This window comes from Sceloporus occidentalis, unplaced genomic scaffold, assembly GCF_023333645.1.
Source record: "Sceloporus occidentalis isolate IW3139 unplaced genomic scaffold, rSceOcc1.0.p SCAF_3, whole genome shotgun sequence".
In the NCBI taxonomy this organism is placed as follows: Eukaryota; Metazoa; Chordata; class Lepidosauria; order Squamata; family Phrynosomatidae; genus Sceloporus; species Sceloporus occidentalis.
The window spans coordinates 72,909,550-72,927,146 of record NW_028316983.1 but is presented as its reverse complement, the minus strand read 5'-3'; the positions used below and the strand labels follow the sequence as shown (position 1 = coordinate 72,927,146).

Below are 17,597 nucleotides of genomic sequence, written 5' to 3'. Positions count from 1 at the left end.
TCTCCTTTTAGAATCTCTTTCTAGAGTCTCTGTGAAAGACTTATGCCATAGTACAGTAAAGGCAGCAAAAATTAAGAGGTTTGGGCTTTCCCCCCTCAAAGACGCAATACCTTTATTTCAACTTTCAATAAAATGTCAACTCTATTAGCAACAGAAAAGTAACAATTGTCTCTTCTGTTGCTAACAGAATTGATTTTTTATTACTCTCTTTTATTGTCCTTTGCCCCCACGACGTGTCTGCATTGATATCCCTTTCTAGACTAACTTAACTAACAAATGTAACATCTGAAACAAAATGTAGGCCTGTGACTCCAACATGGTCACTTTTCTTCTCCTGCATGATTTTTATCATCTTTACCTGATTAAGAAGCCAGTGAAGCTTCAAAAGCCTGCATGATGTATTTTCTGCACTTTAGTTGGCCACTAAAGCTTTTGCTCTTTTGTGGATTTTGGATGCATTTTGCTTCATGGCCAACATGGCTACCTCCTGAATATGTTTCTTGGGTTTTTTCTGTCTCGCTGGAGCACAGTATGGTTTTATAGTTTATATTGGTTTTATTCTCATATCAATAATTGTAGGAGCTAGAAGTAATACTGCCCAAGTAGTTAAAATGTTGTTATTTTTTTTATAATCTCAGGACATCATAGTCTCTCATATTGCTTTGCTTGCTCATGCTCACCTTTTCAAAGGTCTGTGAAGTGTTTTTCCTTACAAATGTGTTTTGTTAGTGTGCACTTCCCTCTTATACCCAATGTATTTACGTTGGTCTCTTTATTTCCTGGGCAGGTGGTGAAAAGCTGCAAAACAAGCCTAGAATCACCTCTATCATTGTGCAGCCCAGACTGGACACAAACCACAATCCCTGGAGGTCACATACTTGCCTCTGGCACAGAGGCTAAAGAGACTTCAAAGCAGCAAGAGCAGGCCAACCACGGACTAGGGCCCCGGATAGCTCGGACTGCTCCCATTCCCCCTTGGACCAACCCCACTGCCCATGGCACCAAAGTGCCACCTGTTGGACCTGGTGGCACTTTTGCCACAGTTACAGCTACTGCATCAGTGATGCTGGCCTTGCATCCATCCCTGCCTGGCTCATGTCGGGGCTACACACATGAGGGCTTTGAATCTGATGGCCCTGAAGAGTCCGGTGTAGATTTCTGTGACAGCTTCGAACTGCAGGACCTCAACCAGAGACACTAACTCTCCACTTTGGCAGGCCAAGGCCCTGGCTCTAAAACTCCCACCTCAGGGATGGGATGTGTGCAGAATCCCAGGTGGGGAGAGGGGCCCAGATGGTACACACACACACAGGCTAGACTGTGAAGCATACATGGAGGCTCTTCCACTGTGCCTGACCAACTGTAGATGTAGACAGTGCCTTTGAGAACTGGAGCAAGGAGGCCAGATGAGCTTCTGCAGTAACCATTTAGTGAAAAGGTTGATGGGAGAATCTCTCAGCACCTGGTACTCCACTCTCCCATGCCTTCTTTTCTCAAGGTTTATTTGCCAAATAGATTACTAGTTTCTTGGTTGCTGGAGCCTCTGGCTTCAGAAAATCAGCAGTTTGTGTCCTTACATTGGATTGATGGCCCACAGAGTGTTGGGCCCCACTCACCTAGAGACAGGGAAAGTTCCAGCCCATCAAACCTGCAAAACAAAAGTGACTGTTTCCTATATGCTATGTAAAGCATCTTATGGCCAGCATCAGGACAGGACATGAAAATTTCCCAATCACTTACCCTCCCGTGGAGAGAGCAGGACTCAACTTAAATGTGGGGAGGTTCTCCCATATTGTGCTGCTATTCTTTTATTTTTATTTTTATTAATATTAATATTATATTATTATTATTATTATTATTATTTTAAGCTGTATAAAAAGAGTCACAAACCCTTCCCCTTATAATTATAATAATTATTATTTTTATTATTTTCACAGCGCCCTCATTTCAAAAGAAAGTGGGGGTATCCCTTTAAGGGGAACTGCGAGGGAAAAGTTGTAATGGGAAAAGGTAACTCCTGGGAGCATGGAGTGAAGGGAGCATGCAATGGAGGGGCACCATGTGTCTTAACGTTCTATGCAAGCTGGGTGGGACAGGCTGTGCTCTGCTCCTGCTTCCACCAGCACAAATTCATGTGCCAGCATCTGCCATGTGGCTGTTCTTAATTTTCTTATTCTATCCCATGCCCCAAAAGTTTCTTTCGTGCCCTCCCTTTTAGCTTTCTTACCTCTTTTATCAGCCTATCACACAAGTGTCCCTAAGCAAATCTAAAGTACCTCCTAGTAGTTATATTCCCAGCATCATAATTTCCTAGGAACGTCAGTGGGCCATAATTAATGATTAATAGAAGACAAATGGTGACTACTTGGGATTGTTCAGAACAGACAGTTTGTACATAAAAATGTATTGGTCCTGGAAGTCCTCCAAACAGGGCATTCCATGCCATTCTCCCAGCCAGAGTGGTAATGTCTGGAAAACTAACCTGTACAGGTGTGGATTTATCTGTGTTTTTGATTCCATACTTTAAAAAGTGTTTCTTACAAGATGTTTTACACTCCAAGGTAGCCCCTAAGTACAAAATATATTTGTATTGTTTGGTTATGAAGGGAGTGTTTCAAATAGGAATGTGAGGTGTCTAGAGATAATAACACTTCAGTAGGAAGGCTGGGCATTCTGGTGGTAAATTCAACCATTCACTTCCCTTGTTGAGGGAATCTGTAATAGGTGGCACACTGTATTCTCATTGGAGCAACAGTACACACACCATTTGTGATCTTAACACACAAGGGGCTTTCCTACGTTGAGACAATTTCCTTCCCAGCCTGCATAGGTGTAGTAAAAAGCTCTCAAGCCACAGTTCGCCAGTGATGATATGCTAAACTTTCCTTGTTCCCTATGCAGAGATAATTTCTGTGTAGGAAAAATATCATGTGTGAAATTATCCCTTGATTTGATCCAGCAAGGTTTTGTGGTGACAGCAGTCTCTCCCAGTCAAAAAGATTCCCTATATAGTCATTAGAGCAGAAAATGTTCAAAGGGAGCAGCAGAAGTTGGGCAAAACATTTCATTTTCCTGACCAAAAGTATGATTGCTGTGGTTGCTGCTTCTGTTTCTAAATGATCTTTTTCCTGTTCAGCTTCTTTGGTTAGAAATTTAGAAATGAACAATCACTTGGCAGTAGGATGGGGACTAAAGGACAAGTTCCATTTCTATCAGATACACTGGCGGTTTCTGTGTAACAAAACAAAATTGATTTACTAAACATTTCAGGTTTTTCATTTTGGTTTAGGACAAAAATTGGAATTATGCATGCAATTTAAAGTGTTGCTTTTCAGACAAGAAAATGGCTCACACCATAGACAGACAGACCAACAGACCGAGCTTCTAGGATTTTTTTCCCCCTTTAAAAATAGTGTCAGTTATCATTTCCTTTCTTTTTTTAATATATCATCAAAAGGAAAGGCAAGACAGATAGAAAGACAGAAAGAGTGCCATTCACTCACCTGTTTACTTTTGGGTCTAATGGAGTACTTTAGTTTTCTGCAAGATGATTGCAAAACAATAGAAGTAATATTTTAAAATGGCTACAGTTTTTATTACAGACAAGGCTATGCCAAATGAATAGGCAATGTAGGCAATAGTGTGGGCCAGTAAAATTCCAAGAACCCTTAATTATAAATCTGTCAGGGAAAACCACAATTCCCTGTGCCCCAGACTTGGGACAATGATCTGAAATTAGGACAGTTGTTTTCCATCCTCACTCTCTGGTTTTCCTGACTGTAGTTTTTGTTCCTCATTTTGTGGAAGTGAATCCATTTTCTTGTGTGAAATAGGAAACAGGCTGTAACTGGAAGAAACAGATAAGTGAGGGAGATGCTGTTGTCACTTTGGGTTGTATACAGCCCCCCCCCCCCCAACACATGTTACACAGGCTTCTAACAAAAAGACGTAAAGATCAGGATAAAAATCGCTTTTCGACTAAAGAACAGTCTCAATTACAGATTTTTGAATTTAGCCTTTAGGAAGGCCCCCTTCCAACTGCAGATGTTATTCAACATGATTTTGTCCAACTGCTAGATACTGCTAGTTTTGCAGTGGTACTGATGTTTTCATTGTGTAAACACTTTACAGCATTGTCTTTAGAATTGGATAAAATAAGCACTGCAACTGTCCTTTAATTGTTCTTTGCTGGGTTGGAGGGTCTCCCTCTGAGGGCTTTCTGTGAAATTGTGACCTGTTTTAGAATACAGTTGTGGACACAGTGGCCAAGGCACCACAGTCAACCAGTTTACTTGTGTGAGAGAGCAAGTCTGATTCACTCTGGAGTTGTTTCCCCCATGACTTTCTTCCCTCTAACCCCCAGCACTTTATGATTATTATGATTATGATTATTTTTAAGAATTCCCTGTACCCAATAACTGCTGTAATTTTATTCCCCAGACCATATTGGCTTCCCGATTAGTCTCTTGCTACCAAGGGAGTTTCTCCTGAGGTTTTCACAGTCTGGTTGTAATGTGAAAGCTTCAGTAAGCCTGGGCCTTCACCTACAACGAAGTCATACTGTTCATTTAAAGTGACCCATGATTGCTGGGGACCAGAAAAAAATCCTGTAGAAACTTGCCACATTGTAGGGCCTGACTTGGCCATTTGAATTTGCTCAGTTTGGTCAGCACAGAACTATAATAGTCCAGAAACTACTGTCAAAATCAGAATCTAGCAACAGTTGACATTTTTTACTCCTTCATTCCAGCCACCCACTGACTAAAATCGGCAAAATGCTTCTAGAAAGCATCATAGAAATGGTGCTCCCCATACCCCTCCCCAAGTCTGGGACCAGCAAAGCATGGGAAAATGGTGGAAAGGGGACACACTGTGTGTCCATGTGTGTATTTGTGTGTGTATGAATGCTTGTGATTGTGTAGTGGGTGTGCTGGAGACCTTTTAACCTGAAATGTTGTCATGCCATATAAATTATTTATATCAAAAAAGATTTATTTTTGTAGTTTGTACAGACCTCTAGTCTTGCAATGGAAGTTTTATTTTTAAAAGTAAATATATATTATATATAAAGCTATCATCTATTGGTGCCTGTGTCCTGTTCTTATAGAGTGTATTGTAGATAGGAGCGCACTTAACTTGATGCATGTATGATGTACATACATGTTGTTTCCAATTCCTGATCAAAACCTTTCTTTCAGTTACCATTTGCTAAGATATAAATAGCCAAGCAATCCCACCACAGATTTCTGATATTTTTCCAGTTATATCCTAGGCCTTTATCTTAGGGAAGTGTATATTGGTGATAAGCCCCAGTTTGTTATGTGTGCAAGAACATGAAATGTATCTGGACAGAGTTGTATCCAGTACTGTCCTGTTTTTCCCAAAGTGGAGTCCAATGTGAGTAGTATGTTCACCACCCCCCATCCTTTCTCTGTCTCTATATTTGTGATATACAGTATTATGCCCTATGCACCACACAAAAAAAATATTCTGGAACACTGCAAAATTATCTGGAACTGGTTTTTACCCAGCTCAGTTTGTAGGAACAAAGGGGAAAGCTAGAAATCTTGACTCTGCATTGTTAGTACACTGTCACATCAGATTTTGACAAGTGTTGCTCAGAGTCCATGAAACTGTACAGGTAAAGGTATTAGCCATTGACAAAGTTGTCAAGTTGTGTCCAGCCATAGGGGGCAGTGATCATCTCTGTTATTAAGCTGAAGAGCCAGCATTGTCAGAGACTACTCTGTGATCATGTGTCCAGCATGACTGCACAGAACGCTGTTAACCTTACCACCAGAGTGGTATTTATTTATCTACTTGCATTTGCATGCTTTCGAACTGCTAGGTTGGCAGAAGCTGGGTCTAGTGATGGGAACACAACCTACTATGCGGCACCCGGGTCTCAAGCTGCGAACCTGCTGATCTTGCAGTCAACAGAGTCAGCATCTACTTAAGCACATTTCAACCAGCGTTGCTCAGAGTAGTAGTCCATGGAACTGTACTAGTCTAGAAACCACTGATTACCACTCTTCAGCAAGTTTCCAGGATCAATATGAACACAGTAATAATGTGGCCTAAATATGGTCATAGACCTTAGCATATTGGACAAAAAATTGCTGGTCAACCAGATCACCTCTACCATGAAAAGCACTGATTTAGTTATGATTTGTGGCAATCCTATCCTGGCAATATATATTCACAGTAGTTTTGTCATTGCTTTCCTCCTAAGTCTGAGTGTGTGACTTGCCTAAACACATCCAGTGGGTTCCCATGGCCAAGTGGGGATTCAAACCCTGGTCCCAGAATTCATGTCCAACAATCAAACCACTACACTATGCGGCACTGCTCCCAGAAAGCCCACATTTTGAAAGCCCAAGTAAAATGTACTTTCTGAAAGAATTATGTAGATCACTGCTCCTCCAAGTGGTATTCCTCAGACCAGTCTGCAGTGAGTTTCCAGGAAAGAAAGTAAATGCAATAACAATATGGCAGAAATAGGGTACCACATCACCACACTCAAACAAAAACATAATGCAATTTGCATATTTCATTACGGGAAATATTCACATATGTAAAGATGTTGGTCAGAATCCTATATCAGCTTATACTTATAAGTAACTTCTTCTGGTCCAACCCCCCAAATCAGAGGGAAACATAATTCATCAGCGCTGTGATGGTTAGCAGAATGGCCCTCCTTCTCACCAAGCAGTTGGCATCCAGTAAAATAGGTTGGGGGAGGGTGAGTTATAATCATGCCAATAGTGCTAAAACTGTGACTAAGTAATTATCATTAATACAAAACAGTTACCTAGTTAAGTACTTAAGTATAAACTGATGTAGGATTCTGCCCCCTATTTGGCTCTTCACACTATTTAAAATATATAATAATAATTAATAAATATATTGTCAAAGACTTTGATAATACACAAGGAAGGTAAAAGTCCCACCCATGTTCATCATGTGTCCACCCCCCGCCTCAGTTTTCACCATATACTGTGTTCTCTGACATCGAGCAAAAAAATCCAAATTACTTTTCACTCCCCCTCCGCTTAGCTTGTAAATATCCTGGAAAAGAAAAAGTAGAGCTCAAGAGACATAGGCGGGTTACAAACCGCCATAAAGTACGCGCTCCGCGCGTACTAGGGTTAGGAAGGGCCGTATTAGGGTTAGGAAGGTTCTTACCTTCCTGACAGCCCTTCCTCCCAGTACGCGCGGAGCGCGTACTTTTTTGCGGTGCCCATCCACATGGGCGCCGCCATGTTGACGTACTGGACGCTGTGCGTCCAGACGTGTCGCGGCGGAAGTGACGTCGCGAGGACGCACTCCACCCCTCGCAGCGCCACTTCCGCGTTCCAAAAAGGAGCGGCATTTCGCCGCTCCTTTTTTGCTGCGCAGGGAAGCCTCGCGGTCTGGCAGCTGGGGCTTCCCTACACAGCGAATGGCGGCGGCGGGAAAACGGCCCCTTGAGGGCCGTTTGTAACCCGCCATAATTTACAGGATGTACATTTTAGGTCAATGTGGCTTTTAGTGTGGGTCCACTCAGGCTTGCATCCTTCCAAGGTCGCTAAAATCAGTACCCAGATTGTTGCAGGCAATTAGCTTACACGTTGTAAACTACTTCAGGAGTGCTTAAGTGCACTGGTAAGCAGTATAGAAATGTACTTGGATTCCCACCCACTTCCCCCATTGTAAAATCTTGTCTCTGTAACCAGCTTTCCTGATGCAGTGTAAGACTCAAAAAGTCAATGACATGGGCAAAATATTGGAGGAAATTGGGGAAATTGTGGGATTCGAGATAAACAGAGAAAATGAAAATATTAACAAAAAATATGACATGAGAAGAGAAAGAAGAATTGAAAAGGAGAATGGGTTTTGAAATTGTGAAGAAAATAAAATACCTAGGTATAATTATATCTGCAAACAATTATCACTTAATTTTAAATAATTACACTAGAGTATGGGACAAGATTATAAGTGATCTAGATAGATGAAAGAGCCTTAATTTATCCTTAATGGGTAGAGTAGCTACAATTAAAATGAGTGTTTTGCCCAAATTAATGTATCTATTTCAGATGATACCAATTATCAGTTCAAATGCACCCTTTGGGACATGGAAAAAAGATTTGCTTAAATTTATATGGTTGAGTAAAAAACCCAGGATAAAGTGGGAGTTGCTGACAGACAATAGAGGCAGAAGTGGATTAGTGTTGCCAGCTCTGAAGACGTATTTTGAAACGTCATATTTAGTATGGATAAAAGACTGAATTAAATTAAATAATATGAAATTTCTAGAACTAGAAGGACATTAGTTAAAATTTGGGTGGCACTCCTATCTTTGGTATTAGAAGGTCAGGGTAGACTCAGAATTAAAAAATCATATAGTAAGGAAGGCATTGTGGGGGAAATATTTTAAAAGACTGAATTCAAAACTTCCAAATTGGTTATTGCCTTCTTCCGAGTGTGACTTGACTGAGGTCATCCAGTGGGCTGCCAATGCTCAAACCACTTCACCATGCTGGCGCTCTACACACATACGCATACATACAAACAACGTACAGGACAATCCTATACTCAGAAGTAAATCCTATTACATACAGTATTTTTCAGTTGGATTTGTTCACAGGTAAGAGTATAGGATCGCAGTTCCTGAAACCCTCAATTGTACATTTGTATGTGAGTGTGCATTAGAGAGCAATTGCTCAAGGGGATATATATGACTTTGTTGGGATTGTGAACAATGTCAAGGGGCCCATTCACTCTCAGAAATAACCCGGTGTGGAAACTGGGTTATTTTATTGATTTGCCATGATCGAACCTCTCCATGGCATTGATTTGTCACGATCAAATCTCTCCATTGCATTTTATCCCAATTCCCGTTCACACTTGGGAATGTGGTAAAATGCCATGGAAAGATTCTATCCTGGTAGTCGGGGCAGCGGGGGCAGATGAGGAGGAGGAAGAGAGGAAGAGGGCAAGAGGAGGAAGGCAGATCCAAGGCAGGTGTGGTGGAAAGATGAGGAGAAGGAAGTCTGATCCAGGGCAGGTGCAGGGGACAGAGGAAGAGGAGGAACAACAGTTGCCACAATGAGGGCAAGATGAAGAGGAGGAAGGAGGAAGAGAACAGCAGCAGTAGCAGGTGGGTGAGAGGAGGAGGAGGAGAAAAGAGGAGGAAGAGTGAAGCTCCAAATGGGATTGTAAGTTCTCATTGGTGGCTCCTGCAAAAAACCCGGTTCTTTTGAAAAGAACCTCTGAAATCCCCATCTTTAAAAAAAAACGGGTTAAGGGGGATTTGCACTGGGGACCCCCAAATTCAGGTCAGGAAAACTCGGTGCAAATGTGAATGACCCCCAGGAAAACCCAGCATAAGTGTGAACGACCCCAATTTAAATCGGTTTGCAAACCAGTTTAAAATGTAGTGTGAATGGCCTCTGTGTGTCTGCTTTTTCTGCATTACTTTGAGAGCATCCTGGAGGAACCTAAGTTCAGAATTAAACACAAGAGTTTAACTCAGGCACCAAGGGCTTGTGGTTGCCTGCCTTGGCATAATTAACTTCTCTTCCCTTCACATCCAATCTCAGCAATGGCTGTATTGCAGCTGCCTGGCAGTGTTTATTTTTCCTTAGTGTGTGCAGAACGCCAGCACAGAGCAGGGCACAGCCCAGTGGCTTTGTGTGTGTGTCTTGTCAGCAACCACAGGGACCACAGCTGAACTGATTCCACAAGTGGAGCAACAAACCAAACGAAGAAAAACAAACGGAGAGACCAGAGCTCTCACATGAAGCAAGGGAAGTTGGAGGCTCAATAAGGGGCAGACTCCTTACAAAAACCAGTGTGACTTCTTTGTCCTATGAGGAGCCTGCACAACTGTTTCACCAAGGGAAACTGCTTTGGGAGCAACTGAAACAGCTGGATTAGCAGATGCTTGGATGTGACTGAGACGGAAAATTCAGTAGATGCTCCCAAGTCCAGACTGGGCAACATGGGCATTTGGGACTGCAACTTCCATCAGCCACAGTTGAGGGAGTGTTTTCTACTGTTCAACAGTGGAACACATACCCTTGGAGTGTGGTGGAGTCTCCTTCTTTGGAGGTTTTAAACAGAAGCTGGATGGCCATCTGTCAGGGGTGCTTTGATTGTGAGTTCCTGGATGTCATGGGGTTGGACTGGATGGCCCTGAGGTCTCTTCCAACTCTATGATTCTGTGATAGTCACCTTATGGGTGATGGAAATTGCAGTCCAACAGCATGTAAAAGGTCTCAACCCCCCTCCTCCCCCACACAGTCCCCAGCTCTACTCAAGGGGGGGGGGGGGAAGCAGAATGCACTTTGGAAAGAGTAGGGTAAGGGAGTGGGAGTCTCTTCCTTGCTACTTCTGACCATAGTTTTATTATTTCTGCCTGCTTCTCAATTCAGCTTCAAGCAGGCAGGGTAACCAACCTGGTTCCCACCCCACTGCACCATCAAAAACAGAGGAGTATATCACACTGAGCTTTTGGGTGGTTTTGTAGCTCAGTTCCAGCTCACTTCCAAAGTGATTGCACTACCAACGATGCGGTTTCACCTCATAAAGGGACTGTTTTATCAGACACCATTGATTTTTATGGGAGCCAATTGTGAATTGCTTCAGCAGCGTTTCTGAAGTCACCCCTCATTTTGGTAAAAATGGGGAAAAAGTGGCTTCAGAGAATTCGCTTCCAGGCTGCCTTCGATTGCACTGCGATTTGGTCTGGTGTGGAAAAGCACTCTTGGCCCCTGCGTCCTGCTCCGTCATTCCCCTCCTCCTCCTTCATGCCATCTCCTCCTCTCTGCCAACCAGCTGATCCCATCATCCCCTGTGTCCCCTGCCTTCTCCTAGACCCCGATCTACTCCCCTCCTTCAGCTTCCCACCAATCCCATCATCCCCTGCCTTCTCCTAGACCCTGATCTGCTCCCCTCCTTCAGCCTCCCACCAATCCCATCATCCCCTGACTGCTCCTGCATCCCGATCCTGGCCCCAGGGACCCCCAGTGAGCTAACCCATCATCCCCTGACTGCTCCTGCATCCCGATTCTGGCCCCAGCAACCCCCAGCGACCTATCCCATCATCCCCTGACTGCTCCTGCATCCTGATCCTGGCCCCAGCAACCCCCAGCAAGCTATCCCATCATCCCCTGACTGCTCCTGCATCCTGATCCTGGCCCCAGGGACCCCCAGCGACCTATCCCATCATCCCCTGACTGCTCCTGCATCCCGATTCTGGCCCCAGCAACCCCCAGCGACCTATCCCATCATCCCCTGACTGCTCCTGCATCCTGATCCTGGCCCCAGCAACCCCCAGCGACCTATCCCATCATCCCCTGACTGCTCCTGCATCCTGATCCTGGCCCCAGCAACCCCCAGTGAGCCATCCCATCATCCCTTGCCTTCTCCTAGACCCCGATGAAGGATGACAGCTAAGGAGGGGGCAGGGAAGGAGGACAGTGTCTAGAGCCCCACTGAGCATGTGCAAAAGTGCCGGTTCGAATTGTTGACCCCTCACAGTATGCTCTGGTGTGGTAATACAATGTGCACTCATTCCCCTTTGCTTGAGTCCTCATCACGTGACTTGCTTGGAATCGAACTGACTTCTCTTCCCCTTCACTTTGGAAGGACAACATAAAGGCAACCAGGTGTGGAAAAACATGACGTTTTAACCTCAATCTGCATTGCTAGAGAGGAGTGACTCTGGATATGGTGTGGAAAAACATCACGCTTTGCATTGCTAGAACAGGAGTGACTGCCGATCTGAGCTGCAACCCCCCCCCCCCATGTGTGATAAGGTCCATAATTTGATCCGCACCTCTGTAAGGATCCAGACTCTATGTTTGGCTGTTAAAAGCCCTATCAGTGATGATGAATCTAAAGCCCTCTCTGTGGGCACACATGCTGTCGCCCTAGCACAGAGTTTGCCAGAGTTTCTTACTAGAAAGCCAGAGGGACATGGCACTTTGCAATAAATAAGTCGGGTCTGGGTTGCAGTTTGGGCATGCTGCTTTACAGTGTGCTGCCACCATGTTTCCCAGGGAGGAGCAACTTGCCCTGCTCAAAGCTTGAGCATATTATTCCTGCCCTGTTGTGGGACTTTCTTTAATAAGGCAAGGCCTGAAAAAGTTTTTCTCTTCGAAATCGCATGCTGTGTGACACAGGCTCCTGACCTTCATAATGTTCTTCTCCATCTAATTCTGCATGTGGTAAGAACCTGGTGAAAATCAGCTAATTTGCTACAGTGCGGTATAAGATACACTGTTACATATATGAACGCAAGGACCAGTTTATAGCATTGTAGGGTTGTCATATTTTGAAAGGCAAAAAAAGAAAAAGAAAAAAGGACACATTTATTGATTGCTTCAGACCACCAATCTCTATGATGACTATAGTTTTTTGTGGATTTTTTTGGCTATGTGGCCATGTTCTAGAAGAGTTTCTTCCTGATGTTTTGCTGGCGAAACGTCAGGAAGAAACTCTTCTAGAACATGCCCACATAGCCAAAAAACCCACAAAAAACTATGGATGCTGGCCATGAAAGCCTTCGTCTTCTATGATGACTCTCACTTTCTATACCTCTTCCATATAAGCTGTGATAACTGATGCTAGAAATCTTCCTAACTTAAACATTTTTAAAATTTTAGCTCTGAAAAAGAGGGCATATCTGGGAAAAGGAGGTTGTATGGTAACTCTATCTTATGTTGTTATAAGAAGTGACTCTTGTAATCACTGCATAATGCAGCCTTCCTGAATGTCTTCCCTGACCTCTTTCCCAGCTAATTTCCCTTCTTCCTTCGCACCACTTCACTTTACTTTTTGCACTCATCCATAGATTCCTAACCACAAGTTCTCATACAGTGCAATAATTGTAAATGGTTTACAGACTACTTTTTTCTGAATGCCACTTCTATGTATATTTGCAGAAGAAAACAGGCTAGTTAGGAGGCAATGTACTATGTACACATGAAGTGGTTCTCATCTGGAGCCTTTTTGATAACAAAAGTGGCTTTGGAAGGTGACAACTCTGAGTGCACAGAAGTGGGGACAGAAAAATTAATTACCACCTCCCTGACACTAGTTTCCCACTTTGGGACACACTTGAACCTGCTTTTTCCTCATCTACTCACCCAAGCAGTTTCAAACACATCTATTTACAATTATAAAGATGTATCTGAAATTACACACAGTCCAGGGGCAATGTGGAACAACCAACACCACCACAGCAGTCAGGAAAGGGTGAAAGAACTCCTCATCAGTCAAATTGCAGCCTCTTCACACTGTTTTTCTTAACAAAAACCTCTCTCAGGTTTATATTACATTTGCATGCAAACTGAAATAAGAATCAATCTGTGTTACTTGCGAGGGCACCCCCATCTTGGCAGACCCTTCCCAACTGACATTGCTGCCAGGAAACTAGAATACTACCTTGGTTGGCATTTCTTAAACAACTAACTCTTTCCCTCAAAATAGGTTTGTCAATTGCTAGGTTAGGCCTGATCCTGAACAGTCAAGGGGTTGTCCTATTTGTAGCCAGCTCTACCTTTAAGCAGAGTGAGATACAGCAGGCAGCAGTTACTGGGAGGTGGTAGTACAGTATTGAAGTAGAAAGCTGTGCCGCGTGGGTTGCCTTGAACCCCTTTTAGCCAGCCTGCTGCTACCAGAGATGGTGAGAGATGTTCTCCCAGTGACATTGCTTTAATTGCCAATCTAGTTGTCTTCTGCATATGAAACAGATGGGAACAGTCACATTCTTGACAGTCTTAGGCTGGTTCTGGTCCTATTGGTTTCTCAGTTCCAAGTGTATAAAGTAGACTCCAGAACCCCACTGATCTTGCAAATACATTTAACCCAAAGAGCAACAGGGAGGAGCAGGCAAAACTGGTCAAGGCACAAACAGTGGAGATATTTGGTCTCTGGCCTATTGTATCCCTAGTATATAGGAACTGATCCTGCCTTGTGTATGCTTGCTCTGCCAAGGTAAAGATGATGCCCTGCTGCATCACCACCAGCCCTGCTGCATCACCACCAGCCAGCTCCAAGCCAAGCTGAGGCTCCTGTGTTTGTGCCTTTGCCTTTACCATCTGGGCAGCAGCTGAGGCAAGGAACTTGGACAGGGAGCGGGGCCAAGGCCTCTGAGGCTTCTTCTGCCCTGCTGCATCACCACCAGCCAGCTCCAAGCCAAGCCGAGGCTTCTGTGTTTTTGCCTGTGCCTTTTTTCCATCCCAGCGTGTCCTTGCAGCGGCTGGGGAGCGGAATCTGGAACACCTGGGGGGAAGGCGGAGAGAGGGTGCGACGGCGAGAGCGGCACACATAAAGCCGGGCTGCCTGGTCTCCTCCTCCGTCACGCCCCCTTGCCTCCCGGACTTCTGCTTGGAGCTGTGTTTGTTGCTGCCGGGCGATCCCCTGGGTTGTTAGAGGTGCACAACTGCGCACCGGCCCAGGAGCCGCCCACGGACTGTTCCGGACAGTTTTCCATCCCAGCGTGTCCTTGCAGCGGCCGGGGAGCAGAATTTGGAACACCTGGGGGGAAGGCGGAGAAAGGGTGCGACGGTGAGAGCGGCGCACATAAAGCCGGGCTGCCTGGTCTCCTCCTCCGTCACGCCCCCTTGCCTCCCGGACTTCGGCTTGGAGCTGTGTTTGTTGCTGCCAGGCGGTCCCCTGGGTTGTTAGAGGTGCGCAACTGCGCACCGGCCCAGGAGCCACCCATGGACTGTTCCGGACATTTTTCCATCCCAGCGTGTCCTTGCAGCGGCCGGGGAGCGGAATTTGTAACACCTGGGGGGAAGGCGGAGAGAGGGTGCGACGGTGAGAGCGGCGCACATAAAGCCGGGCTGCCTGGTCTCCTCCTCCGTCACGCCCCCTTGCCTCCCGGACTTCGGCTTGGAGCTGTGTTTGTTGCTGCTGGGCGGTCTCCTGGGTTGTTAGAGGTGAGCAACTGCGCACCAGCCCAGGAGCCGCCCATGGACTGTTCCGGACACTCGCTCCTCCGCAGCTGCGCAGTTGCGTTTATCAGCGACTGCGTGAGGGCAAGGGAGATGCACCCGTGCCGGCATTTAGACAGAGAATGACTGCGGTGTCTTTTCTCTGTCCTCACTGCTGCACTGTGGGGGAAGGGGAAGGATATGGCTGTGGGGAATGTTTTGGCTGGGGAGGCAGAGGGTAATACTCCTTGCACGAGCGGAGCTCCCATTGAGGTAGTGTGGGGCAGGGGGAGGTATGGCGGTAGGAGTGTGGACCAGCGTTACAGGGGAAGGCGAGATCGATACGTAATATCTATCCCTCCTTCCTGTCCCACTCCTAACCGAAGGGACCTGAGGGTCACTCCAACCGTACCACAAACCCTGTCTCTGCTCCTGTGCAATGCCAGGTCTATTAAGAACAAGTCCCACATCATTTACAACCTGCTCGAGGATAATAACTGTGACCTGGCTTGCATTACTGAGACCTGGCTTGGGCCTGAAGGGGAAGCTGTGTGGGCTCAGGCCCTACCTGCCGGGTACTCAGTGAAGGACCAGACCAGGTTAGGTGGGCGGGGGGGGGGGGGTTGCCTTGGTGCATAAGAACACCTTGTCTTTAACCAGGAACCATGTTCGCCAAACTTCCTATATCAAGTGTATTTATGCGAATGCTGTGGCATTTGCCTGTGTCCCATTAAAACGCTTAAGAGATAGTGTGAGCTGGGTGAGGCTCAGTGGGATGAAAAAGAAGACACCCCAGGGGTTTGATCTTTTTAAGAAATTAAATTTAAAATATTAAAATATATATTTTTAATTAAATTATTCTTTAAATTTTTTATTTCAAAACATCACTTTACCAGGTTTTCACTTCAAACACATGAAACTATGTAGATGTAAGTGCGTTGAGGCTATTAATATGATATTGTAATTTAAATGTATAATATTGATTTAATAACATTCAGTGATATGCAACAATTACGACTGAGTTACATTAGTACAAAAAAAAAGTTAGTAACAATTCTGTACGATGTAGCAAAGGGAGGTCAATGGGGAGGCAACACCAGTTACTGCACCAGGTGACACCAACCTTAGTGATGCCACTGAATCTAGGGTGTCATGAAAGGGTGTCAAATTGCAAATTCCTTATTATTCGTTGTTTACTCGCTACCAGAGAGCTTGGAGAGTTGCTTGTGTGATTTTCTTCCCCAGGTGCAAAAAAATAAAATAGATCACTCTTTTGGGTATGCAGCTTGAAGGGGGGGGGGGGAGAATGAGCATCATTTGGTGCTATGCCTGAGGCAACAAAATGCCTCGAGTCTGTGTCAAGCACTCCACTGGTGGTGGAGGGACCACGGTAAGGCTCCTCTCTTTCGTCTTGCTCCAGGAAAAGAGGTTGCCCTCATTCCTTCTGTAACCTTGCTGCCTTGTCCCCATCCCTCATTAGGCCAGTTGCAAAGCTCAGATCTCCAAAGGACTCCTAAGTCTTTGTGTTAGGTAGATCCTTGGTAGCTTCAAGCCACCACATAATGGTGTACAGGTTGGAGGAATGTGGGAAGCAGGCAGGACAGGAGCCCTCCCAGGTCCTTGGACCCAAGGCATCGCCCTCACTCCATGGCACTATCAGTGCCCTTCCCTTGGCCTGCTGTGTGGTCTGTAATTAATCCCCCACCACAGGCGGTAGGAGAGTTACATGTCCTCACCCAGCAGGGGAGCTCTGCCGTCCCCGACTAATCCCCAGTTCTTGTTACTCGCCTCAGGGGGGCCGCCAGCACCTCCAATAGCCCCTCTTGCTCTGAAAATCTCCCCCTCCTCGCTTTTCCTGTCAAGATTCAGAAGAAGCCGTGTGGAGACAAATTGGAGCTACAGAATGAGCCACCGGCACTGTGATAAGTTTCTCCTTTTACCCCAAATGTCACCTTACCCTGTTGCGAAAGTTTACCACAACCTCACTGCCTCATGACTATAAAAATGACCCCGCAGAGTACTTGGGAAGCCCAGAAAGGCATGGGAATGGCTGTAGGATAGAAGGAACTTTGCAAAAACTGCCAAGGAAGCCTGAAATTCAAAAGAAGAGGGGGCTGAGGGAGGCACAGAACAGAAGCTCCGAGGTGCTGTGAAGTCGGAGGGTTTAAGCTTCCCTTCCTGCTCCGCTTTGCATGACAAAAGCCCAGCTGCAGAGATGACACCCTCCCTTCCCCCACACCAAATTCACCTCCCCAATTACCAATCAAGTCCATTATGTGGCTACAATAGCCCTCAGCACTGCGGCCCACCCAAGCAGCCAACATACAGACAGCACATCCTGGACACATGAATGGAGCCATTTTGCCAGAGGGCTCGGTCCCACTCTGTTAAAAACAGCCCTGTGCTGTTACTGAGAAATAAATAAACACTAGTACTCCTGCTACTGTTTCCATCCAAGTGCAAGGCAAGCTGAGCCTTCTGGATCAGAGACAACAGCTACATGGATTAGTAGAGGCCTTGTTAGGAATTTTGGAAAGCTTAACTTCCAAATCCCACCTCTGACCTTGGCATTTGTTGAAATTTCCCCCCAGTTCTCCCCCTGCCCAGATATCATGCAAAAGTAATTCTCAAATTCTATACATCCCAAAACATCAATGCTCAATACATATT

At 45.4% G+C, this 17,597-nt stretch overlaps 1 protein-coding gene across 2 annotated transcripts in view; it reads left to right on the top strand.

Annotated features, from left to right (window-relative positions):
- PTCH2 (patched 2) overlaps positions 1 to 5,077 on the top strand; it is a 72,873-nt gene extending 67,796 nt beyond the window's left edge. For both annotated transcript variants that reach the window (XM_089515038.1, XM_089515036.1), the window contains one exon: positions 788 to 5,077. In XM_089515038.1, the coding sequence (XP_089371164.1) occupies positions 788 to 1,201 (414 nt within the window). In that variant the 3' untranslated portion in view covers positions 1,202 to 5,077. The remainder of the gene's footprint in view (positions 1 to 787) is intronic.
- Positions 5,078 to 17,597: the final 12,520 nt, after the last annotated feature.